Below are 26,299 nucleotides of genomic sequence, written 5' to 3' on the forward strand. Positions count from 1 at the left end.
AGCAATGAACCAATCATAACTATTTTTGTTTACTTTTTCAAATCAAAATAGAAAATAATGACAATGCTTTAAAATAAGAATACGAGTAATGTTATATGCTAATATTAATATAATTTAACTATAATGCTTCACAATTTGGATATAACAATGGTGATCATGTATTTAAAGTGGATTGAAAGTTATATAGATTTTAAAACAATAATTTCTCGTATTTGTTCATTATTTATTCCCCATTGGTCAAATTAATAAAAACATTAGCCAAGCAAATTGTATATTCAAGAATTGGTCACATATTAGTGAGTCAATGAAATTATTTACTCTAAAAGTATCAACCTTAAATGGTTGTGAGCCAAAAAAAACAAATACAAAGAATTATCATGCCAAACATTCCTTAAACTATGCCTTTAAAATAAATCAATAAATGTTCTAAAACAAAAGCAAACATACTCCGAAGGAAAGGTCTATACTGAGATAAATCCGTATTCCTACCAATACCTAAGTATACATATACATGTATGTTATGTTTTTGGTTCTCTTAAGATTTTTAAAATTGTCATACCATTCATTGAACATATTTTATTCTTCGAAAAGATATGTGTTTCATTACATAGATATGTTGTATGTATTATGTTTATTTTCTGTAAAAAGAACTCATTCCCAGCTCAAAATGCTGCATTTCATTTTTTGTTGTCAATATTTGATTTATGAGATCGACGTTATCTTAATATTAAAGATGTCTTTTCTTCTTATATTTTATACACAGTTGAAAATTAATACTGTTCAGTGTATGTTGTAATCATTCATAAATAATTGTTGTAGATAAAAAATCAAAACAAAGTTGCATGTGAAATAATTAACAATGTTCATATTCACTAACTCTCTAAGATTGTACTTGTATTCTTGTTCTTAAACATGAATTATAGCCTTGATAAATGTTACGAGAAAAACAAAGCCAGCAACAAACTTTACAAAATTTATTATGTTAAAGTTACAATGTTGAAATACAACAGTTTAAATAACTGTTTTACACTTCCAAATAGCTTAAATAATTCCAATCCTGGTTTATGTCCTTTTTCCAATTTTAAAGTCCAAAAAGCTGAATGTTTTTGAGCACTTCTAATTTAAATAGTCCACACAGTAAACTTTCCCAAAGAATAATCCAAATGTTAATCTGTATTTTAAAATTTATGAATATCACAAAAGATAACCCCTCTAACGCTGCTATGCATTATATATATATTCAAAGATCTTTCTAGAATAGTCTTCTTCTAGAATATACTTGATAAGTAACAAACATTTCAGAAGTTTCCATACTATTCTATAACTTTCTTAAAGTAACCACAATGTTCCAGAATGTTCCAAATGTAAATACATATATAATTTGTAACAATAAACATCATTCTAAATACAAAGCAAGTGCATAATACATAAATAAGCCGCCTACATAACAGAAATAAACATAAATGGTCCCAATGCATAATCTGACATTAAATTTTATTCAAACAGGAATTTAAATGTTAATAGGGTTTATATATTTGCGATGTATTATCTCAAGTTGCAATTATTTCTAAACTTCAGATACAAGACGTCCGCGACAAGCCACAATTGTTACAAGGAGACATCATTTATCAAAATCGTCGTAAATTGCGTTTTACCCAAAGAAATCGTATATTTGCGCTTATGTAGTATGCAATTATTCAGCACTTGAAATGCAGACAAGTGTAATAAACCTGCAAATAGTGCATGGTGAATAAAGGTGTTCCATTGTAATTGGAGTCGATCTGAACATTTGAGTTTGAAAATAATGGGAAGATATAACCTGAACATCGAGCGAATGCAGTGAGCTATGCAGTAACTTCCTTATGTGATAAGGGACTTTTTTGACAAACATGTTATTAAAATACACACAGTGATAAGTAATATAACAAAGTCAAGAAGAAGTATAATTTGAAAATAAAACATATTCTACTTCGTATCAACGGGCAACTCAAGGAGAACAAGAGCATTCCTGAGCGAATGTATAGCATTGTTTCAATTGTTTAGACCTTGTCATACTGATCAGTTGATGTTGGAAATATGGAGGAATTGTTTCCTAGGCACCGAACTCTCGAATAGTCAACGAATATGTGTTGTTGTTTTTTTAATTATAGCACAAACTATGTGTTAGTTTGTTTTGGTTTGATGAAGTGAAATTGAAGATGAACAGAACTTCGAACGGCACGATGGAGTTAACTCAGAACATTTCAACAAATTTCTTTAATTCGACAACCACTAATTCTGTAGAACATAGTGAAAATGGATCAACGTTGAATGTTACAGAAAAAATATTATCGCAAAGACCGTTTGTCAACGCCACAAGTGGAGCTCTGTTTGAATTTGTTGAAAGCGAAGCGATGAAAATTAACATTTATCCTCTGGTTTTCGCATTCTGTTACGCTATTCTTGGGTTCATTGGTAACACTATAGTAATTTATGTGTACTTGTGGAAGTTGAAGAAGAACAGAACACGAGTGTTTATTTTGTGTTTAGGAATTCTAGATTGGCTGAACTGTACGTTTTCTATGCCGCTTGAAATTGCGATTCTGTTGAATCCATTATCGTTTGACCACCACTGGGTTTGCAAAATAACTCGAGGTTGTACGTACGTGATCAACAACACCGGCAGTCTTGTGTTTGTTTCTATTGCAATTGAGCGATTCCTGGTCGTTCACTATCCTATAAAAAGTCGCCAGCTCACGCCGCGATTTGCGAAAGGACTTTGTCTGGTGGCGTTTCTTATAGCCTCGGTTGTGTCATGGCCATCATACGTGTTTTATGGTACTCATACCCTTACTTTTCCTATACCGAAATTTCACGCAAATGTCATCGGAAAGACTTGTTTGATAGCCGATGAACATGAAAATAGAAAAGGAATCATTTTGATATACACCACAATATTATTTACTCTTTTGATCTTTACGTTCGTTGTTTTGTCGACGTTGTATATTGCGATTGGCCGAAAGATTTATATGGCGACTTGCACTGATTTTGGCCATGACGAAGAGGGGACAGCGACAAAGAGGTTCGGCAAAAGTATTATTTCGGCACTAACTGGTGTCACAAAAGAGAAGGACGTTGTCCAGCTAAGGAGACAATCAACACAAATCAGCGAACGTGCATTTGAAACCGACAGCAATAACGACTCCGGAATGAAAAGTTCTCTTAACAGAGGCTCGTTCTGGAAACGACTATCTTTGAAAAGCAAAAAGCCAGTTTTGAGATCTCAAAGTGCGGTGGAATTTAAAATTGACGAGGAAGAATCGTGCATGACATCCTACGACACAAGTTGTAACGATTCAAATAATTATCTAGGAGCTTCACTACGACAGTCGAGTCGGCCACCAGAAAAAAGATTAACTCGAAAACGATCGACCATAAAAATGAGAGCCACGAGGACGAATACAATTATGATGAGAGTGGTAACCATTGCATTTATGTTGTCATACACGCCGTTTCTGATTATCTTGATAATTAGGTATACTCATGACCAGGATTCCTTGGCTTATTATATGTCTCTGGATACTCCAAATAAGGTTGCTTATAAAGTGTTTCTCAATACCTATTTCATTAATAGTATGATCAATCCATATATTTACGGTTTTATGAACACTAAATTTCGGAAGCAAGTGAACGAATTATTCCGCAAAATATTCTGTTCATTGTGCATCACAAACAGAAACTAAAGCTATATGTAAATGAATGTAAGAGTTTACACGCATTTTGTTATTACAATTGTTTATGTTGCTGACTCTAAGTCATGGCATATGCACTAAAGAGTAAACTTATAGAAAATGCCGATGTAACACAGAGACAATTTCTCATTCCTTTAAAAGAATCATACATAGTATCCGTCAAAATAAACTATATTCTTAACATTGTATGACTGCATAAATAGTCTGTCAATGATTGATAAAGTTAACTGGTCCTATTTTAGACAGACCTGTGTGGTTCTTTACGGTGGATTTACGATTGGTATGTAATATCTGATTTATCATTTAAAAAGAAAATAATATGAGTTATAAATTTAGAAAACTAAAAAAACAGCATTCTTCAAACGTAGAAGAAGATGAAAGATAAGAAACAATGTTATCTCGTAAACATTTGAGTATTGGTAAGCTAACGTAACGTGACAATATTACCAATAGCCGAGTGTAATATCATTTAAATCCAAACCTTTTTACCTCAAAGAATATCTCGTTACAACCAAGATTAAAGAAATTTGGGGACTCAATAGTACGATTATTGCAGACTTAACCATTAAAATGCTGCAAGTTAATGGGCAAGGAGTAGAATACAATTCAAAATGATCGCAATGAACGCAATCGCCTTGGATATGCTTTATTCGTTTGATTATGGCTAAAACGTTGGTAATGCTGATCGAAATATGATATGAGTTTCACCTCTGTTGATTTATTACATATACACTCCGCATGACAAAATGTACATTGGAACTACTATAATTTGCGTGCATAAGCCCACAGTTTGCATGGAGGCGGCGTTTGCATATGATCTGCGATGCCCGCGACACTTGCTGATATTACTCCACTAAAACAAGATGGCTTTATCAATTTAGGTGGTGCGTATTAGTTGTACATTACTTGAAGAAATCACGGAAAGATTCAATTTTCAATCGCGTTACTTATAAAATATTGTTCTGCCAACAATATTGTTCTGTAATTTCAGTTACAGTTTGTTTGTGTTTTTTTCATAATAAAAACTTAAATATGAAGTGTTGATGTTTTTATTATTGAAACAAGTATTGTGTTCACATTTCAGAAGGAATGAATATGAGGAATGAATATGAATCAATATATGACATCAGAAATCGTGCATGTTAACATTAAATTAGTATTGTAGAACTTTTCATTTCTGAATATAAGATATGATTCTTTTTATCACCTAATAGTTTAACGAATTGCTTTTACTAAAGTTAATCCGTAAAATATATATGGTATAAAATGTCACAAAATTGTGTAAAAGTTTATTTCTTTTACGTATTTATTTTGCGTAATTCCCAACCGCGAGAAATACCACATCTTGTAAGACCACCAATCGAAACAAAACACGAACAGACATCAACAGCGACGATCAATCGACTCGAATAGTTGAAAATATTGTGACTCTACAAGGTACATATATGTCTAAAAATGGGATAACAGAGTAAACAAAATGACAGTGAATAAATTTGCCCAAACCGCAAAACACTTCGTATTATAATATAAGCAATGATACACAAGACTGCAGCTCCTCTTTGGTACACGGAATAAAGTGGCTCTTTACGGAACACTCAGGACTTATGATTCAAAACTTGGCAATATCCGCATTAATAGAGAGGATGGTAAACACTTATTGTACGGGTACGTGTACATGTTTGCGAACTTCGTCATCATTGTACACGTTTAATGTGATGTGTACGATAATGGGAGAAGTATTTAAGATAGTATCAGCGAACAGGTTAAAGTAAAGCAGACGTCTTTTAAATCGTTAAAGGAACGTGTAGCTACATGTACAACTACACATAGTGTTTCACAACCTCTATTTACAACTTTATTAAAGCCAGTGAAGCTACGTCGAGATGGTTAGAAATAAGCATCGACATACTATTACACTACATAGCGTTACGTTTGTACGCGTTTTGTTTGCGTTACTTACTGAGAACATTAACCTGCCATCTATCCCTATAACATGTCTCACAAGTAAGATTATTGTGGGCGAACCTTTTTCTTCTTAAATTGCACCAGTCACGACAATGCTGGTATCCGACAGAGAAACGACTACAATATGCGATCAGCGTTGTAAAGATGTTGGTTTCATGCCTTTCATAGAGATTTTTATGACCATTCCTTAGATATGTTGCTTTTATTTTGGTTAAACATTGTGATAATCAACGCGCTGAAAGCGTTGAAAGACTGTCGGTGAGATAACCGAAACAGACACTACGTCCTTTCGAGTGAAAATCGATATATCGATTTCATTCATTGATGAAATCGCTTAAAATAGGTGATATAGGGTTAACTAAATCACCCCTACTTAATTAAATATCAGATTTCACATATCAGCAGCAAGGAAACCAACAGTTAAAATAAAGATTTGAAAAAGGAAATATATGATATTTTTGACCAAAGAGGAGATTTCCTGGTAATGCATCTTAAATAACAACACTTATACTTATTTATAGTTGTATTTACTCTTAGATACCGAAATTCCAGGAATTTGTTTTAAGTATTAAAGACCTGATTGTAGTGGGGAGCAAACCTAAGCTGATACATTGAAGAAGAAAAAAAAACTGATGAAGTTGATACCACATCCACTAGCCCACAAGGACTTATACACAAGCTGGCGAAGCGGGAACGGGAGATTGTGGGAGATTACAGTGAAGTGGTTAACAAACAGAGAGAGTTGTGGGAACGGGAGGGGGGGGGAGATTTCATTGAGGAGACTACTAATAACACACAAATAAGTGGGAACGAGCTTTTGGGGAGAGATGTCAGTGCAAAAAGACTGAATCGAGAGTGTATAGGGAACGGTTAGATGGGGAGAAAAATCAGTAAAAGATAAATGAAAATAGAGAATAGTGGGAACATGGGGACGGGGAGAGATGTAAGTGAAAATGATTAAAAAAGAGTGTAGTTGGAAAAGAGGATGTGGAGAGATATCGATTAAGAGATAGATTAAAAGAGAGATAAGTGTTAACGGGGGATGGCGATATATGTAACTGAACAGATCAATGATAAGGGAGAGAAGTGGGAACGAGAGTATAGCGAGAGATGTCAGTGAAGAGATAAATGGTAAGAGAGAGTAGTGTGATGGAGAGAGATGTCAGTGAAGAGATAAATGATAAGAAAGGGTATTGTGATGGAGAGTGATGACAGTGACGGGATGAATTGTAAGAAAGGGTATTGTGATGGAGAGAGATGTCAGTGACGGGATGAATGGTAAGAAAGGGTATTGTGATGGAGAGAGATGTCAGTGAATGAATGAAAGGTAAGAGAAGGTAGTGGTATGGAGAGAGAGATGTAAGTGACAGGATGAATGGTAAGAGCGAGTATTGTGAAGGAGAGAGATGTCAGTGACAGGATGAATGGTAAGAGAGGGTAGTGCGATGGAGAGAGATGTCTGTGAAGGAATGAATGGTAAGGGAAGGTAGTGGGCCGGAGAGAGATGTAAGTGACAGGATGAATGGTAAGAGCGGGTATTGTGATGGGGAGAGATGTCAGTGACAGGATGAATCGTAAGAGAGGGAAGTGGGATGGAGAGAGATGTCAGTGAAGAGATGAATGGTAAATGAGGGTAGTGGGATGGAGAGAGATGTCAGTGAAGAGATAAATGGTAAGAGATAGTAGTGGGATGGAGAGAGATGTCAGTGAAGAGATAAATGGTAAGAGCGGGCATTGTGTTGATGAGAGATGTCAGTGAAGGGATGAATGGTAAGAGCGAATATTTTGATGGAGATAGATGTCAGTGAAGAGATGAATACTAAGAGAGAGTAGAGGGATGGAGAGAGATGTCAGTGAAGGGATAAATGGTAAGAGCGGGTATTGTGATGGAGAGAGATGTCAGTGAAGGGATGAATGGTAGGAGAGAGTAGTGGGATGGCGAGAGGTGTAAGTGAAGGGATAAATGGTAGCAGAGAATAATGGGATGGAGAGAGATGTAAGTGAAGGGATGAATGGTAGGAAAGAGTAGTGGGATAGAGAGAGATGTCAGTGAAGAGATGAATGGTTGGAGAGAATAGTGGGATGGAGAGAGATGTAAGTGAAGAGATGAATGGTAGGAGGGAATAGTGGGATGGAGAGAGATGTCAGGGAAGGGATGAATGGTAGGAGAGAGTAGTTGGATGAAGTGAGATGTCATTGAAGGGATAAATGGTAGGAGAGGGCAGTGGGATGGAGAGATATGTCAGTGAAGGGATGGATGGTAGGAGAGGGTAGTGGGATGGAGAGAGATGTCAGGGAAGGGATGAATGGTAGGAGAGAGTAGTGAGATATAGAGAGATGTCAGTGAAGGGATGAATGGTAAGAGAGGGTAGTGGGATGGAGAGAGATGTCAGTGAAGGAATGAATGGTAGGAGAAAGTAGTAGGATGGAGAGAGATGTAAGGGAAGGGATGAATGGTAGGAGAGAGTAGTGGGATGGAGAGAGATGCCAGGGAAGGGATGAATGGTAGGAGAGAGTAGTGGTATGGAGTGAGATGTCAGGGAAGGGATGAATAGTAGGAGAGAGTAGTGAGATGGAGAGAGATGTAAGTGACAGGATGAATGGTAAGAGCGGGTATTGTGATGGAGAGAGATGTTAGTGAAGGGATGAATGGTAGGAGAGGGTAGTGGGATGGAGAGTGATGTCAGGGAAGGGATTAATGGTAGGAGAGGGTAGTGGGATGGAGGGAGATGTCAGTAACGGGATGAATGGTAAGAGAAGGTAGTGGGATGGAGAGAGATGTCAGTGAAGTGATAAATGATAGGAGAGAGTAGTTGGATAAAGGGATGTCAGTGAAGAGATGAATGGTAAAAGAGAGTAGTGGGATGGAGAGAGATGTCAGTAAAGGGTTGAATGGTAGGAGAAAGTAGTGGGATGGAGAGAGATGTCAGTGACAGAATGAATGGTAGGAGAGAGTAGTGGGATTGAGAGAGGTGTCAGTGACAGAATGAATGGTAGGAGAGAGTAGTAGGATGGAGAGAGATGTCAGGGAAGGGATGAATGGTAGGAGAGAGTAGTGGGATGGAGAGAGGTGTCAGTGAAGGGATGAATGGTAGGAGAGGGAAGTGGGATGGAGAAAGATGTAAGTGAAAGGATGAATGGTAGGAGAGAGTAGTGGGATGGAGAGAGATGTCAAGAAAGGGATGAATGGTAGGAGAGAGTAGTGGGATGAAAAGATATGTCAGGGAAGGGATGAATGGTAGGATAGATAATGGGATGGAGAGAGATGTCAGGGAAGGAATGAATGGTAAGAGAGAGTAGTGGGATGGAGAGAGATGTTAGTGAAGTGATGAATGGTAGGAGAGAGTAGTGGAATGGAAAGATATGTCAGGGAAGGGATGAATGGTAGGAGGTAGTAGTGGGGTGGAGAGAGATGTCAGTGATGTGATTAATGATAAGAGGGAGTAGTGGGATGAAGAGAGAGGTCCGGATGGTGATTAATGGTAAGAAAGCGTAGTGGGATGGAGAGAGATGTAAGTACAACAGATAAAAATAGATCCTTATTTCGATGTAAACCTGTTAACAATCAGTTAAGCGAAATAATAGACCATACTGAATTACTAATTAATACTCAGTACGGATTTACGTTGCAAATAGTGAATGCAAATGGAAACTTGAGGACAATCAGACGCAGTATACGGAAATAACGAGATCAGTTATGTTCTATAACTTGAACGAGGAAGATTTGTACAATACCTTCCGTCTTTAAAAGAGTGTGAACATAATCATAATTACTTGTATGTTCATTCGAATTTACATTAAGATACTTTTTAAACGTTAAGTGTCTCTTAAATTGTTTGTTATAAACTAACGTATGACGCGAATTAATGGTATCAGTCCAACGCTGTACATATTGGTCATAAAGTCGTTGGGTTGATGCTTTCAAAAAAAATGCCATCATCGATGCATAGGTTGCAGTATCTTAAACCGATGTTATTAGACACATGATTAGGAAGTTTCCATGACAGTATGTACACGACCCAATTATTTGATGCGGCTTTAGAAAAAATCCAACGTTTATCGCAAATTTCATTGGTAATGTTTTACGAAAAGTTCATTGACCCGAATTGTTAATTACACTAGTTTGTGCATTCAAGTCAGTCAAGACAATGCAGTGATGTGTCGATAATAAAGACAAAACATGTTAAGTTTCTCAGGATTGCGTCTGCTACGCGCCTGTATGTTTTAACACTGTTTAAATTTGTTTTGCCTTTCTATATTGTGTAACAGACATTTAATAGAAACGATGCCCAACCTGATAATTTAAACATTTACTCTAAAACAATTGTCTGCCTGCCGATGGAAATACATTTGAAGGTCAATTTCTCTGCGTTAGTTACACCAATGTACCCAATGTACTTATTAGCACGTCAGGCAGAAATGGTCATTTAAGTAAATGTGACGTAAGCGGTATATACGCCATACCTTCATGCAATTGAAATAGAAAGTCAGCACCCATGGGTAGACCATGTTTAAGGTCAACTGTACTTAATGCTGTTTCAGCTTTCATGAGATTTTACCCTTTAACGATACTTGTGGATATAGAGAGATGTGAACACGAACAGTGGTAAAACGATACTAGTTTAGACCCATTAACGATAGTTGAGGTTCATATAGAGAAATGTGAACACTCAATGGAATTATCATTACAGTATAGTATCTACGTTCCTTTATGATATAATTGCAACGTATACTTCTTCTGTTTGTCTTCAACTTTTATTCGAGGACGTCATAATTGCTAGCTACACACTAAATATTTGCAACGTAAGATCGTAATTAGTATAAATGAAATCTTACTGCGCGCGCGCGCGTGCACACACATGCCCGCACGCATGGTCAACATAACAATCATTTTTTAGGGAACAAAATTAAAATGAAAACAAAGTTATAATGTATTTGCAAGTATTACAAAAACCAAAGATATTAAAAATAGAAGCGTGTTTTTGTCTCGAGCTCCGTTACAACATTACGACAAAAGGGTTCTTGTACACAACGTCTTAGATTGTATTTACTCAATTAAAAAAACGATCATTTAACCTGCATGGGCTGATGTTAGTTTGGGAAAATCCGAGTATTAAAGACGTTCCAATACAGCTCATGTTACAACGAATTAGCAATGCATATAAATAAACTTGTTAAGTAATAGATGCAGTACGAGTTCTTCTTTAAAAGTGTCCTCTTACAAACATAAGAAGCCGTTTCGCTAGGACGAACAGCAATTTTGTCCAAAATAAAAAAAACGCGTAATTGTATCTGACTTGTACGACGATAAGTGTATTGCATAAAATAGTGAACAAATAAATGCATAAATTAATGAATAAATACAGATTTATAAATAGATAAGTAGTAATATTTTCCGAAAGATAAACATAAGATTATTATCATGGCCTTTCCAAATACAATGTATCTGCTAGTTGGAATACTCGAAATAATCATGCTCGGTCCGTTTACAAACGTAAGCAATAGTTCTGCTGGGGGTATAGTTGTATAAGCCAAACTAAACAATTCAGCTAAACTTGAATCATACTGCTCAAATAATCTCAAACTTGGATGAGATTAAAACAAAACAAAATAATAGCACGATGCAGAATGAGTTCACATTTACTAAATATTGAAACGGGCAGATATATTGATACACCAAGGAACTAAAGGTCATGCTTAAACTGCAATCTCAGACATACTGAAAGTGAATATCATTTTCTTCTAGTGTTTCCTAAATATACTAACTTAAGACGAAAATACTTGAGCTCATATAAATGTCACTGGCAGAATCGAAAAACTGAAAACCTTATGAATACTGCGTCAAGAAAAAAAAAATAGCAAAATTCGTATACTTTGCAAATGATTTAAGAACCTAACCTCAAAGGATGTTCTTAAACAAAATCCATCGCCACGTGCCCAAGTTTAAACAAAAATCAATTAAACTCCAAATATTATCCTATAACCACTCCTATATATACTTAAGTACCTGTTCTGATTATATAATTTCCATTCTCATTTTCTCGAAATAGCAAGGATATGAAAAAATATACAATAAATCGTAAATTAAAATTAGCTGCAACTAATTCACATGTACAATAGCAGTGTCAAATTGTGAAACTATTTATAGAAGAAATTGACAGTGGGTCAAGGTTACAGTTTGTATACAAAGATGCTACTCAATGAAATTCCAAATTATTTAAAATACATACATTTTAAAATTAGGTCATGAGTGTAACGCTTTTTACTCGAATAATATAATGTGACATGGATTTACATCTGTTTTTCTTAATTTAAATGTTTGAATTTTGAATTATTGCTTTGGTGAAAATGTTCATGTTCATTGTTTTGTTTGCATATGCTACGTCAGTATCTGAACGCATTATAGAAATTAATGGTGAAGTGGTTTGAATTTCAGATTTTTTATTTTTGTTTGGCCGGAACAGTCGATTTACAAGTAATCATACAAGTAATCATTAAGAAAGGTTCACTTAGTCGACAAAAGTACAATTCAAAAGAATTGTTAATGTAATGTATTGGCTTTATTGCTTTGTCTTTAAAATATTACCGATTCACCATACAACTTTTTCTATAGACAAACATGTTTAATTCATTGTTGCGAACAAAACATTATGATTCAGCCATTAATTGAAGTATGTTCATTTAAAACACAATGGTTGATTGACATAATGTGGTTTGGTATTGTGTTTTACATGAAAGGAATTTGCTTTACCCTAGCTTTGGTTTTAAATGTGTTAATGTTATTTGAAAAATCCATGTGGGTTGATGTTCTAAAATCATTTTCATGCAGATTTCTTGCAATAAAACGACATGCCCCAGTGACATTTGAAGTGAAAAGTGTTAATAACAAACAAAAAGACATTTGTATGTTTGTATTGACACGTTTGTTAGTTATGGCCAAGGTACTGCACAGCCACGCCGCATCTGACAATGACACTTAACATATGGCAATACTTCGGCTCTCAAAACAAGTCAATACATTGATACTAATACATATTTTATTCATCGGAAAGTTACCTGTTTAATTACATTTACATGTTGTATATTTCATGTTTATTTTCTTTAAAAAAAACTTATTCTCAGTTTAAAATTTACATTTCATTTTTGTTGCCAATATCAATTTATAAATTTGATTTGATGTATGAGTTCGACGTTATTTTAACATTAAAGCTGTCTTTTATTTTTGTGTTCTATGCACAGTTTCAAATGAATCTGTTCAATTTATGTGTTTTTTATTCAAAATTACTGATTGAACATACATGTTTTTTTTTAAAAAAACTTCATATGGTAAATAACGATTTTGTTATTTCTTCTAACTTACTAAAATTGCACTTTTATTCTAAAATGTAGTTCTTAAACATGAATTATAGCCTTGACTAATGAACATAAATGACCCGAATGCATTCTCTGACATTAAATTTTAAATGTGAAGAAGTTTCATATGTTTGCGATGTATTATTATCAAGATGCAATTATTTCTAAACTTCAGATACAAGCGGTCCGTAAAAAGCCACGATTGTTACAAGGAGACACCATTCATGAAACTCGTCGTAAATTGGATTTTACCCAAAGAATTCGTATATTTGTGCTTATGTAGTATGCAATTATTTCCCACTTAATGCAGCCTGTATTAAACCTGCAAATATTGAATGGTGAATAAAGGTGTTTCATTGAAATTGGAGTCGATCTGAACATTTGAGTTTGAAGATAATGAAAAAATATAACCTGAACATCGAGGAAATGCAGTAAGCTATGGAGTAGCTTAACTATGTGAAACATTTAAGGGACTTTTTTGACAAACATGTTATCATAATACACACAGTGATAAGTAATGGTATAACGAGGTAAAGGAGTAGAATATTGTGAAAATAAAACATTTTCTGCTAAGTATCAACGTGTAACCCAAGGAGAACAAGTGTAATCCTATGGCGTTCAACTATCGGCTATCTCTTCCAAGCGTCACAGACCACGCTAGAAACTATTCGGCGAGGACCCAAGAGAAAATATCGCGAGCGAATGCATAGCATTGTTTCATTTGTTTGGATATTGCCATACTGATCAGTAGAGGTTTGGTTTATGAAGGAATTATTTTATCATATGCATCGAACTCTCGAAAAGTGAACGAGTATTTATTTTATTTTTCAATTCTACCAAAAAGTGTTCGTTAGTTTGTTTTGGTTTGATGAAGTGAAAGTGAGGATGAACACAACTTCAAACGGCACGATGGAGTTCACTCAGAACTTTTCAACATATTTCTTTAATTCGACAACCACTAGTTCTGTAGAACATAGTGAAAATGTATCAACGTTGAATGTTACAGAAAAAATATTATCGCAAAGACCGTTTGTCAACGCCACAAGTGGAGCTCTGTTTGAATTTGTTGAGAACGAAGCGATGAAAATTAACATTTATCCTCTGGTTTTTGCATTTTGTTACGCTATTCTTGGGTTCATTGGTAACAGCATAGTTATTTATGTGTACTTGTGGAAGTGGAAGAAGAACAGAACACGAGTGTTTATTTTGTGTTTAGGAATTCTAGATTGGCTGAACTGTACGTTTTCTATGCCGCTTGAAATTGCAATTCTGTTGAATCCATTATCTTTTGACCACCACTGGGTTTGCAAAATAACTCGAGGCTGTACGTACGTGATAAACAACACCGGCAGTCTTGTGTTTGTTTCTATTGCAATTGAGCGATTCCTGGTCGTTCACTATCCTATAAAAAGTCGCCAGCTCACGCCGCGATTTGCGAAAGGACTTTGTCTGGTGGCGTTTCTTATAGCATCGGTTGTGTCATGGCCATCATACGTGTTTTATGGTACTCATACCCTTACTTTTCCTATACCGAAATTCCACTCAAATGTGATCGGAAAGACTTGTTTGATAGCCGATGAACATGAAATTAGAAAAGGGATCATTTTGATATACACCACAATATTATTTGCTCTTTTGATCTTTACGTTCGTTGTTTTGTCGACGTTGTATATTGCGATTGGCCGAAAGATTTATATGGCGACTTGCACTGATTTTGGCCATGACGAAGAGGGGACAGCAACAAAGAGGTTCGGCAAAAGTATTATTTCGGCACTAACTGGTGTAACAAAAGAGAAGGACGTTGTCCAGCTAAAGAGACAATCAACAAAGATTAACGAACGTGCATTCGTAACCGACAGCAGTTACGACTCAGGAATAAATAGTTCTCTTAACAGAGGTTCGTTCTTGAAACGATTATCGTTTCAAGGCCAAAAGCCAGTTATGAGATCTCACAAGGCGGTGGAATTTAAAATTGATGAGGAGGAATCGTGCATGACAGACTGCGACACAAGTGGTAACGATTCAAATAATTATCTAAGACAGTCCAATCGACCAATGGGAAGAAGAATAACTCGAAAAAGGTCGACCATAAAAATGAGAGCCACGAGGACGAATACAATTATGATGAGAGTGGTAACCATTGCATTTATGTTGTCATACACGCCGTTTCTGATTATCTTGATAATTAGGTATACTCATGACCAGGATTCCTTGGCTTATTATATGTCTCTTGATACTCCAAATAAGGTTGCTTATAAAGTGTTTCTCAATACCTATTTCATTAATAGTATGATCAATCCATATATTTACGGTTTTATGAATGCTGAATTTCGGAAGCAAGTGAAGGAATTATTCCGCAAAATATTCTGTTCCTCGTGCATCAAAAACCGAAACCAAAGCTATATGTAATGAATGTAAGAGTGTATACGCATTTGTATTAACAATTGTTTATGTTGCTGACTCTAAGTCACTACATATGCACTAAAGAGTAAACTTATAGAAAATACGGATGTAACACAGAGACAGTATCAATGTCTCATTCCTTTCAAAGAATCATTCATGGTACCCGTCAAAATTAACTATATCATTAACATTGTATGATTGTGTAAATAGTTTATCAATGCTTGATGAAGTTACCCCTTGATATTTAAAATGTCATTAGGAAACTGGTCTTATTTTTAGTCAGACCTGTGTGGCTCTTTACGACGGATTTAAGATTTGTATGTAATATCTGCTTTATCATTTGAAAAGGAAATATTATGAGTAATAAATTGTAGAATATTGAAATAACAGAATTCTTCAAACTTAAAAGTAGATAAAAATGAAGAACCAATATTTATCTCGTTAACATTTGAGTGTTGGTAAGTTTTAATGTACAACTTAAAGAACAAACCAAGGCATTCAGTTAATTACTTAGCGAGTACCAGAAATTAATCGAGTGACAATATTACTAATAACCCAGAGTAATATTATTTAAATCCAAAACATTTTTCATCAAACTGAATCTTATTACAAGCAAGATTAATATTATTTGAAAACTAAATAGTACGATTATTGAAAACTTTTAAAATTCTGCAAGTGCTGAATAGGCAAAGAGTTGAGTACAATTCAAAATTATCGCAATCACCACAATCGCCTTGGATTATTGAAATTATGACCTACACATAGAATATGTATGTGATTAAAAGACATTTAATACATGTCTAAAGTTTTGTATAAGGTTCAAGCCAAACTTTAAGACTTTATGACAAATTGTTCAGAATACGATAGGAGTTCTACATCAGTCTGTTGATTTAATACTCATATACAGTCATCATGACAAATTGTATATTGGAAGTACTTTACTTTGCTCTCCTGAGCCTACAGTTTGAATGAAGGCGGTGTTTGCATATGATCTGCGATGACTGCGACAATTGCTGATATAACTCAACTAAAAAGATGGTTTTATTAATTTAGGTATTGCGTATTAGTTGTACATGAAATAAGTAAGTAATGAAAATATTCCATTTTCAAAAGCGATACTAATTAAATACTGTTCTGCGGAATAGATAATTCCATTTACAGTTTTAATATTGTTTTCACAGTAGAGCTCTTATTTGAAATATTTTATCATTGAAACAAGTATTTTGTTCCTATTTCACTAAAATATTCAATGTATAACTAATAATTTCTGAATATACGATATGAATCACCTAATAGTTTATCGAATTGCTTTTACTACGTTTAATCCATTGTTACATTTCTTATAAATAAAATGTCATCAAATTGTGTAAAGGTTTTATTGTTGTTGTTTTTTATTTATTCTCGTAATTCCTAACCGAGAGGGAGAGACCATATTTGCTAGAATACCAATCAAAACAAGACACACGACCAGACATTAACAGCGACGAACAATCGACTTTAATAGTCGAAAATATTGCGACCTACAAGTTACCGACCTGTCTAAAAATGGTACAACAGAGTAATAAAAATGACGGCTTAATAAATCGGCACACACCGCGACACACTTCGTATAATGGTATAAGCAATGATACACAAGGCTGCAGCCCTCCTTTTTGGTACGTGCAATGCAGTGGCTCTTTACGGATCACTCGGGACACATGACGATGTTGCGAGGCACGAAGACACTCAAAACTTGGCATTATTCCGTAACCAGAACCTCAAACTGTTTCAGTAGTATTTTTTACAACAAATTAAGGAGTGTTCATTATTCACGAGGTAAAGTGAATACATCCGGAAGCACATTTCAAACAGACAATTTAGGAACATGTATAGGGGTTATCCCTTTGGGGGAAACGTGAAAAGGATGACAGAAAAAATATAATCGCTTAAAATAAATTCGAAACCGATGCATCATTACGGGATCGACAATATTCATTCATGAGATTAAGAAGCGGAACATCGTGTATAAAATTGGGAACATTGCTTGTACGGGTACGTGTACATTTTGGCTACATTTTGCACACTTTCTCAATATTGTACACGTTAAGAGAGAATTGGCAGATTTATGAACCAGATGTGTAGCCAAACTTGAAATTGTTTAAAATAAACTCGAAACCGATGCATCATTTAGGGATCGACAAATCTCATGCACGTGAAAAAGAAACGGCATATTGTGTACGTGGTTATGTTGACAATATATAGAATTGGGAACACTGCTTTGACGTGTACATGTTTGCTACATTTTGCACACTTCCTCACTATTATACATGTTTATATTGGAGTGTCCAATAATTACACAAGAAAGATTTAAGCGAGTATCAGCGAGCAAGTTTAAAGTAAAACGCAGATGTCTTTTTATTGGTAAAGGAACGTGTAGCTACGTGTTCATGTACACATATTTAAAACTGCATAAAAGCTAGTGAACCTCCGTCTAGATGAATAGAAGTAAGCATCAACATACTATTAAACTACATAGCGTAACCTTTTAAGCGGAAAATATTTTGTTAACGTTACTTACTGAGAACATTTTGCTTCCATCTGTCACCATTACACGTCTCACACGTACGGTTTCCGTGGACGCACCTTCCTCCTCTTAGACTGCCACAATTACGTCAGATGTGGTATCCGCTCGAATACGAGGTTATTAAGAAGCATTCTGTCACGTTACGTTAGGTGCGAAAAGGTTGCAGATATCGTTTTTCTTATTTAAGGCTCCCAAACCGCTTAGAGAGTGATGTGGTGATTTGTCTATGACGTCATATTTGGCTTGTATGAAAAAGAATCAATTTGATTCATTGGAATCAGGTATTGTAGCCCATGCACATGTGTAGTGTTCACGTTACCTCACCCGAAATATATATGAAATATTATATACAAACATGCCGATTTCGTAAACAAATGTGTTTAACCTATTGTAAAAAACATGTTTATCATAGTTTTAAAAACGACTACATTTAGATGATTTCAAAACAATAATCGATCAGCGTGTTCATACGATGGATATCAGAGAGAAAGTTAAGGATTGAAATTCATTTCGGGGGCATTTATTTTGAATACCTTGCTCAAAATGGCAATTCCCGTGAAGCGGGGGCTCAAAATGGCAATTCCCGTGAAGCGGGGGCTCAAAATGGCAATTCCCGTGAAGCGTGTTATAAATAAGTGCGGTACAAAAAATGTTTGCTTTGAAGGGACTTGCTCATGTGTTGGCACCAAAAAATGAGTTTTCCTGGTAATGCATCTTGAAACAACACTTCTAATAATTCATAGACATATTTAATTCCTTGATACCGAAACTCCAAAAAAACACACAATTAAAGTATAAAAAACCTGGTTGTAGTGGGGAGCAAATCCAAGCTGGTACAATCAAGAAAAATGAGAGAACTGACAGAAAACTGAACCAAATCCACTTGTCCACAATGACTCATATACAATGCTGACGGAGACTATAACCTTTATTGAATATTTTGGTAGCATCACGTCCTGATGTCAATCAAGCAATGGCACTGCAGCCTTTTGCTTCGATTTAATAACTTTATTCAAAATCATGAACTCCAAAGACCATATTTGAGCATATATCAACATTTGTTGAAAGGTTCCAATTGTCAGCATCTAAGTATTAACACTGCTTATGATTTGCAACACATTATTTTGTAATAAAATATTTTTTTAAAAGGGCATCATTCTACAAACCATGAGCCCCTTTAAGAATAAATTTGTTTTCTTGTTACACAAACTTTGACAATTCAATCTGCATTTGTGGCATCATAAGACAAAAACAAAGTACTTCACTTCAAACATGCAACTTTCATTTTGATATTGTGTGAATATTGCTTAAGTGGGCAAACCACCGTCGTTAACACCAAATTCGAAAACGTGTAAAAATATGCGTTGGTGTAATAAAGAATTATAAGAAAACTTCTTGGATAAGCTCATATTATTTACTTACAGTCAGGTATATAATAACGAGAATCGTTAGCTACATATATTTTTCGCATGCAAAAATGAATTTTAAATTACAATCTAAGCACCCTTTCATGCACTATGCAAGGTTATTGACTCATTTAGTCAGGTATATAATAAAAAGAAACAAAAGGTACATGAGCTATTTTCCGACAACAGAAATATTCTGAAAACTATAATCTGAATATTAAGTGCAATAACAAACACATATGCAAGAGTGTTTATCAATGTCCGGGTCATTGAAACACCACTTTGATTTTCATCAGCAATTTTTGTGACTGCAAAAATAAATGTACTGCTTAAATCTAAGCATAACGGTATTATTCATTTATTTATTTTAATCTTGTTTACAAAATGTTTCATTATGTATTGTTAAATGTAAACGTACAAAACATACCGCCGATAACAAAACAACATGTCATATTATACTGGTATGTTCACATGCTCACATCGTCTTGTAAACAGTTACATCTAACTAAACACTTAAGACTTTCTGCACTTCATATTGAATAAATGTCACATGAAAGAAATGTTATTACAAATTCCAAGTTCATTAAATATCATTTTTTATTTTAAGCACATTCCTGTGATTCACCATGTGTTTTCCCATTTGTGCACAATTGCATATTAGATCAGGAATTGGCTCCTCAGGAATTGGCTCTTCATTGCTGAGACCATTTCTTGATCTCCACAGAAAACCACACACAGATGGAAATTGCACTTACACCTGCAGAATAAAAAGGAAAGTGCTAAAAGCACTGATGAACTAGGACTACATATAGGGGCAAGTTGAGAACTGTGAAATTGGCATTCAAAAAAAGTTGTATCACAGGAGAGCACTGCTGAATGTGATAGTTTGAAAGAGAAGCGTAAATAGTAGAAGCGCGGAAAATGCGTGCGAGGTGCATGGTCGTCTGACGTCTGATATCCAACGTACATGTACAGTGTATGTCCAAACAATGAGCATTATAAACTATGTATGTTATTGCTAGTGCAACAGTTTTACAGATCTCATTACACATTCATATATCATAGCACCGAGAATTGTTGTTAATGAAGTGATTGGTAAGTATGGATGAATGTAGTTTGCTAAAGTCATTTGTAACTAAGGACGAAACAGATTGCTGGGAAAGTCAGGTTTTCCCAGGTGGTCATTAATTGCTATTGAAATTAGTTGAAGTTATAAGAGACTTAGTAAGTCATGGTTACCAAGAAAGTCATAAGTTGCTCAGAGGTAAGTTGTTACTACGAAAGATATTCGTTGCTAAGAAGGTCATTGTTTGACAATGAAAAGCATGGTTACGGAGGAAGTCATTGGTCGCTAAAGAAATCATTAGTTGCATAGTTACTAAGTGGTTGAAAGTGAAGTTCTTTATTTCTAAGGAAGCCATCGGTTGTTAAGGAAGTTGCTTGTTTTCTAAAGAAGTTGTTGCTAAAGATGTCAAACGTTGCTTAGAAAGTAAATGGTTACTTGGTAGTTACACACTACTACAGGAGGCAATATTTCAAAAATAGTAAGTGTCTTGGAACGAGCATTTCATTTTCTGGAGAAAAAAGAAATCCTTGGACCCAGGGTAGGGGCAAGATTCAATCCTATGTTCATTATTTGAACACTCTTGGTAAAGGGAGACTTAATGGGATTATACACCAAAATTCAAGGTCTGAGATTTGCAGCTTCAGAGGAAAATAATTTCAAAGGCATTACATCTTCACTATTTCACTACATGTGAACATGAAATGTCAGTCAGATCGCCTTAAGATTTTAATCAGATTGGATCTAAATTAAACAGTCAAGACCGTCGGACCAATGGCGATGGTTTATCGCAATATCAGTGTACAGTGTAAGAAGTAAATATGAGACAATATCAAAATACGCCACTTTTCGGTTTTGCAGTATTTGAAAAAATGAATATGTCCTTCTGCGTTTTTCTTCGAGTGTTTGTTTTAGCATAAACCTTCTTCTATCTTATTCAAGTTGTTTGAAAGCTTAATGTGTCTTCCTTTAAGAAGAACCATTATCAGAACACTATTGGGTATTACAGTGTGTCCGTGCTGTAACAGTATTTAAATCAAAATTTAAAATTGTTTAACAAATATTCATTACGTTCTACCAGGTGCCAACATTATCCTATAAATCGTTATAGTGTATAAATAGTAAAAATAACTACTAGTCAAATGCACAATAACAAAATTTTGAAAATGTACGAGTCCTTAACAGACTAGATAAATTTTGTGCTAGGTATTCTTTATTCAGATACATAAAGTATAGTAAATAATTGTTTGGGTTTTTTTGCTTTCGGTGCAAGATATATCTTCTGTTTTAGGAAAAATCATAGCCAATCTATGTATTAAACAGGGTTGGCTTATACAATTAAGATCAACCATCATGTTACGAGACGGAAATTACGTAACAGCATGGACCTGTTTTGTTACGTCAAAGACAAATCATACACATTTATTTAAATCAAACATTTGATATAATATTTTGTAACAAATTTCGAATTCAAATATAACAGAACATATGTCAACTTCCAGTTGTTCTAAGGATATGTAGTTATCATGGCTCCCACATTATGAGAGGCATTGCATATTATCAAATATGTTATAGGATGGACATTTTGCGTGTTACATGATAGACATTTTGTAAAATAACCTCATTTTATTGATTTCAAACCTAACTTTTCGATGTAAATGATGAAATAATAAACATACATGTGTTTGCAGAGTTTTATATCAATGTTTGAGGAAACACAATTACGCTTAGGTTTTTTTCCAATTCCAATTTAGAATCATGTTACATCATGGACATTACTTACACTTCAAAAGCTCGTTTCATTTTCATAAGAGCGGCAATTGCATAATGATATTAAGTAGAACTATATAACTCTTAAAACGATCAAACACATTATCCTGTTCTCAACTTTGTTCAAATCAAATCTTATGGCATAGGAACACTTCTAAATACGAAAATTCGAGAAGAACCTTTCTCAATATCGTTTAGATAAGAAAATGTTATCAAACAATCAAAAGATAAAAAAAATGTTAATTCGAATAATCTAACAAAGCGAGATGTTTAGTTGAAGACTAAGAAATCATATACTCAAAAGACGGCTATTCAAACACGATGTTCAAAAAATCGTTTCAACAATACAAAGTTTTAATGTAACAAGAAAAATGAATATTTTTTCTCAATGAATTCTTTTCTCGAGTATTAACGAACAAAACACAAAACTAACAGTAAACTGTTATCCTCTCTTGCAGTCTGAACTTTAAATGGAAAAATAAAATGTACGAATTGTACTAACAGATATTGGTATCTCATTCATTCAAAGACTGATTCCCTAGAAAGAAGCAATTCGTTTAACCTTTCATTGACTTCTTTAATCCGTTTTATTCGCATATTTATGCGAATCTGTTTTGTTTTAGACTCTTGATTCAAATTTGTTTTTAAATAAATGTCACTGTCCATTGTGTTTTCAACACTCATTTCAGCTGTATCACAAATAGTCCTCATGTTTTCTTTTTTTGTAGATTTTTCTTCCACTAAATCTTTAGATAGATCTTTTTCTGGTTCTGCCACTATATTATTCGTATAATGTGAAGTCATCAAAGTTTCGTTTTCTGTAGACTCTTTTCCCTCTGTCTCTTTTTGTAATTTTTTTGTTTTGGTCACTTATTTCATTCGATTCACTGTTAGTCACAGTTCCTTGTTCTGTAGATTCTCCTTCTTTGGCATCTTTAGATAATCCTTTATCTTTTTATCACTGGCTTTGTCATTTTCAGTCTCTTTCACAGTGAAAGATATTACTCTTTCTTTCACGTCTTTCAATAGTCTTTTCTCCTTCTTTATTGGCCACTGTGACCAAGATACAGTTTTGTCTAGTGTCTTATCATCAATGTTCACCTTTCTATCTTTACAAGTATCACACAGACCGTACATACACTCATATGTGCATTCATCACATACAGTTTCTTTCACAACATCATCCACCTTATTTGAAGATAAAACGTCAGCTTTATGTAACGCATTCACCATTAAGTTTATGTTATCGCATATTTTACATAAGCATGTGTTTCTGTCTGCCTCACACGGAAATAAAACCCAAAATGGTCTCAGCCTGGCAAACACAGTGTAACTCGGCTTTGTGTTACCCTCTGAAAGAAATTTCCTATGAAGACATTTAAGACTGTCCCACAATTTACGCTTTTGTTTCTTTTGCTTTCTTTTTGTAACTGTGCTCTTCATCCCTGTGATAATTCTAGAGTTATCCTCTCTCAGGTAAAATGCGTGCACCTTTTCCTTAACTCGCCTGGTTAAACATGGTTTTCTTCTTGATCTGTGTTTATCTATATTAATAACAATGAGTCTGAATGTTTCTTGTTTCAACCCATACTTTTTAATTATTGGTCCTGCGATATTTCTTGCCAATCTATTCTTTTCTCTCTTCTGTTCTTTTTCATTCTTCTGTTTTAACTGCTGTATCAAAACTTGAAAGTTAAATAGAGCCCTTTTCACACTTCTTTACCACTTAGGTTTGAAAGGTTCCTCAACAACCGCCTTGTTTTTGTTCTAGGAGAATCGATGTCTGTCTACTTTTCCTTTAATCTGTTCAACCTTTTTCTGCACGAATAAACTTTCCTCTTCAAATTTGATATTTCTATTTCCTTTAATTTGTTATCTCTATAGACTTTTGCTTTTTCCTTATTCTGGTGTTTAAGTGCTTGTTGTTTTTGTCTTGACATTCCCTTCTGATTTTGCTCTGGAGAAGACGGAGGTGTGACAAGAGTTCTCTTGAACTCTATTGCCTTTTCCTGTCTTTTCCTCAACGCCTTCTTTTCATTTCGCCATTGCTTTTTGGCATGTCTGCGTTCTCTGTCTGTCATATCTTTCACCAACTTTCTTTTACCACATAGCTTGTCCTTTTTATATTTCTCTTTTTATTTTGTAAGGTATGATTGTCTCTTCCTTGGGCTTGCATCTCTGTTTAAACGAAACTTCCGTTGTCGTTCCGCATTGGACATCTTCCCCCATATTCTGAAATAATTTTGAAATTAAAATTAAGATTTCATAAAAATTCAAAGTTTTCTCGGTAAAGGTCTAGATTGACGGTATCTCACTACGGTAACACACTTGTTTTTATATAAGATTTTCAAATTGCTCGAACATGATGTAGTTATCTCTAAGCATCTTTCAAGAAATTACATAAGACATAATATCAATTCATCACATAGTCTGCCTTATTTTGTACGTAATCACTACAATGCTTTTCAAATGGTTTTTAATACTTTTCATTTTTCTTATATTGATGTCCGTGTTGTAACAAATTCGTCAGGTACCTATGTTATCCGGTACTAGTACTACGATCTCTTATTATCTTCAGTAGAATGTGAAAACGATGAGTTTGACTGAAGTTTGAATTCAATAAACTTATTCACATAAACAGCATACACTTTTGAAAAAAAGAGATATGTCTTTCCTGTAATAATAGATGTCCATCATGTAACAAAAATTCATTTGTGCACATTTGATTATTTTAGTGCTTCAGAATGTCTTCTTTTATTTCCGGATCTGTTTGTTATATTAATCGTATTCGAGACATTGCACGAAACAGATAAGAACAATAAAATATACAAAAGAAAATAAGATATATACATTGCTTTTTGTGAAAATTCGTGTCTGTGCTGTAACAATGATTTTTCACCATGTAACGTATTAATACGGTTAAGAATTTTAAAACAGTTTATATTATACCACTCATTCTATCCACTGGGGTTAATAAAATCAAGATTTTATTGTATATCTTATAACATATATAATGTGATATATTATTATTTAATTTAAAGTAACTTACCATTTTGTCAAAATGTATCTGCTGTAACGTCAAACATTCATATTCATACTACATCACCTGAAATAACAATATGAATGACAATTAAAGGATCTGCTTAAGAAAAACAAAATGTTTACATCAAATATTACTGTTAATATTTTGGCATTTTCTTGCAATGAAATTGTTTTATATCGCAACCTGCTTATTTCACCTGATGTCTCTGCTGTAACACATGCTGCATCTCTGGTGTCCATCGTGTAACAAAATAAGTCCTGTATGTCCATTTTAACATATTAGCAATACAAGAATAAGTCCTGTCCGTTTCACTGTAAACTATGACAGGGAAGAAACTTCAAAATCAACCCAACTGGTCACTTAAGTTGAGATTTTCATGATACAATCTAGTAAAATTGTCTCTGCTGTAATATTTTTCGTTTGTGCTGTAACAAATTCTCGTAACACCATGGACAAGTTACAGCACAGAATATATTAGTCTTTTAAACAAAAGTATAAGGACTTGTCCCTTCAAAATGGCGTCAAGCGAGTATTTTGAAAAACAAAATCGTGGTTACGATCTATCTTATTGCAACAAGTCTTGATAATTTGCATTTTACTAAAAATTAACAGCGTTACATTACAGACGCACATAAAATATACTCAGTCACTTACCTTCATTTAAATCCAGCTTTTGTAACAAATTGAAATAAAAACTACCGGGGACACCTTCATAGCGCTTACGTGGGAATGACTCTTCAAAATGGAGGTACTTGTCATTTGATGATTTGAAGGGATCAGTTTGTATTTTTTACTTTGTTACACCACGGAATTAACTGGAAAATATTTTGTTAGAAATTTTGTGACTAAAGAAACGTAGGAAAGGATTGATATAATGCATATGTCTCAAAATCCTTATGTCGCTGAAATATCAAATCGAAATTGATGATATAATTTAATGGCATATCAAACTTTGAAAGTTTTGAAATTTCACTCAAAATTATTTTGAGACACGTTACATCA

The 26,299-nt window shown here is 34.4% G+C and overlaps 1 protein-coding gene across 5 annotated transcripts in view; it reads left to right on the top strand.

Moving 5' to 3' along the window:
* LOC128206147 (alpha-2 adrenergic receptor-like) overlaps positions 1-16,749 on the top strand; it is a 44,988-nt gene extending 28,239 nt beyond the window's left edge. For 2 of the 5 annotated variants that reach the window (XM_052908440.1, XM_052908439.1), the window contains exon 2: positions 1,579-5,102. In XM_052908440.1, the coding sequence (XP_052764400.1) occupies positions 2,199-3,722 (1,524 nt within the window). In that variant the 5' untranslated portion in view covers positions 1,579-2,198 and the 3' untranslated portion in view covers positions 3,723-5,102. Of the gene's footprint in view, positions 1-1,578; positions 5,103-13,224 lie in introns of those variants that run through there. The other 3 variants (XM_052908443.1, XM_052908442.1, XM_052908441.1) reach the window with 3 other exon arrangements.
* Positions 16,750-26,299: the final 9,550 nt, after the last annotated feature.

This window comes from Mya arenaria, chromosome 10 (genome assembly GCF_026914265.1).
Source record: "Mya arenaria isolate MELC-2E11 chromosome 10, ASM2691426v1".
In the NCBI taxonomy this organism is placed as follows: domain Eukaryota; kingdom Metazoa; phylum Mollusca; class Bivalvia; order Myida; family Myidae; genus Mya; species Mya arenaria.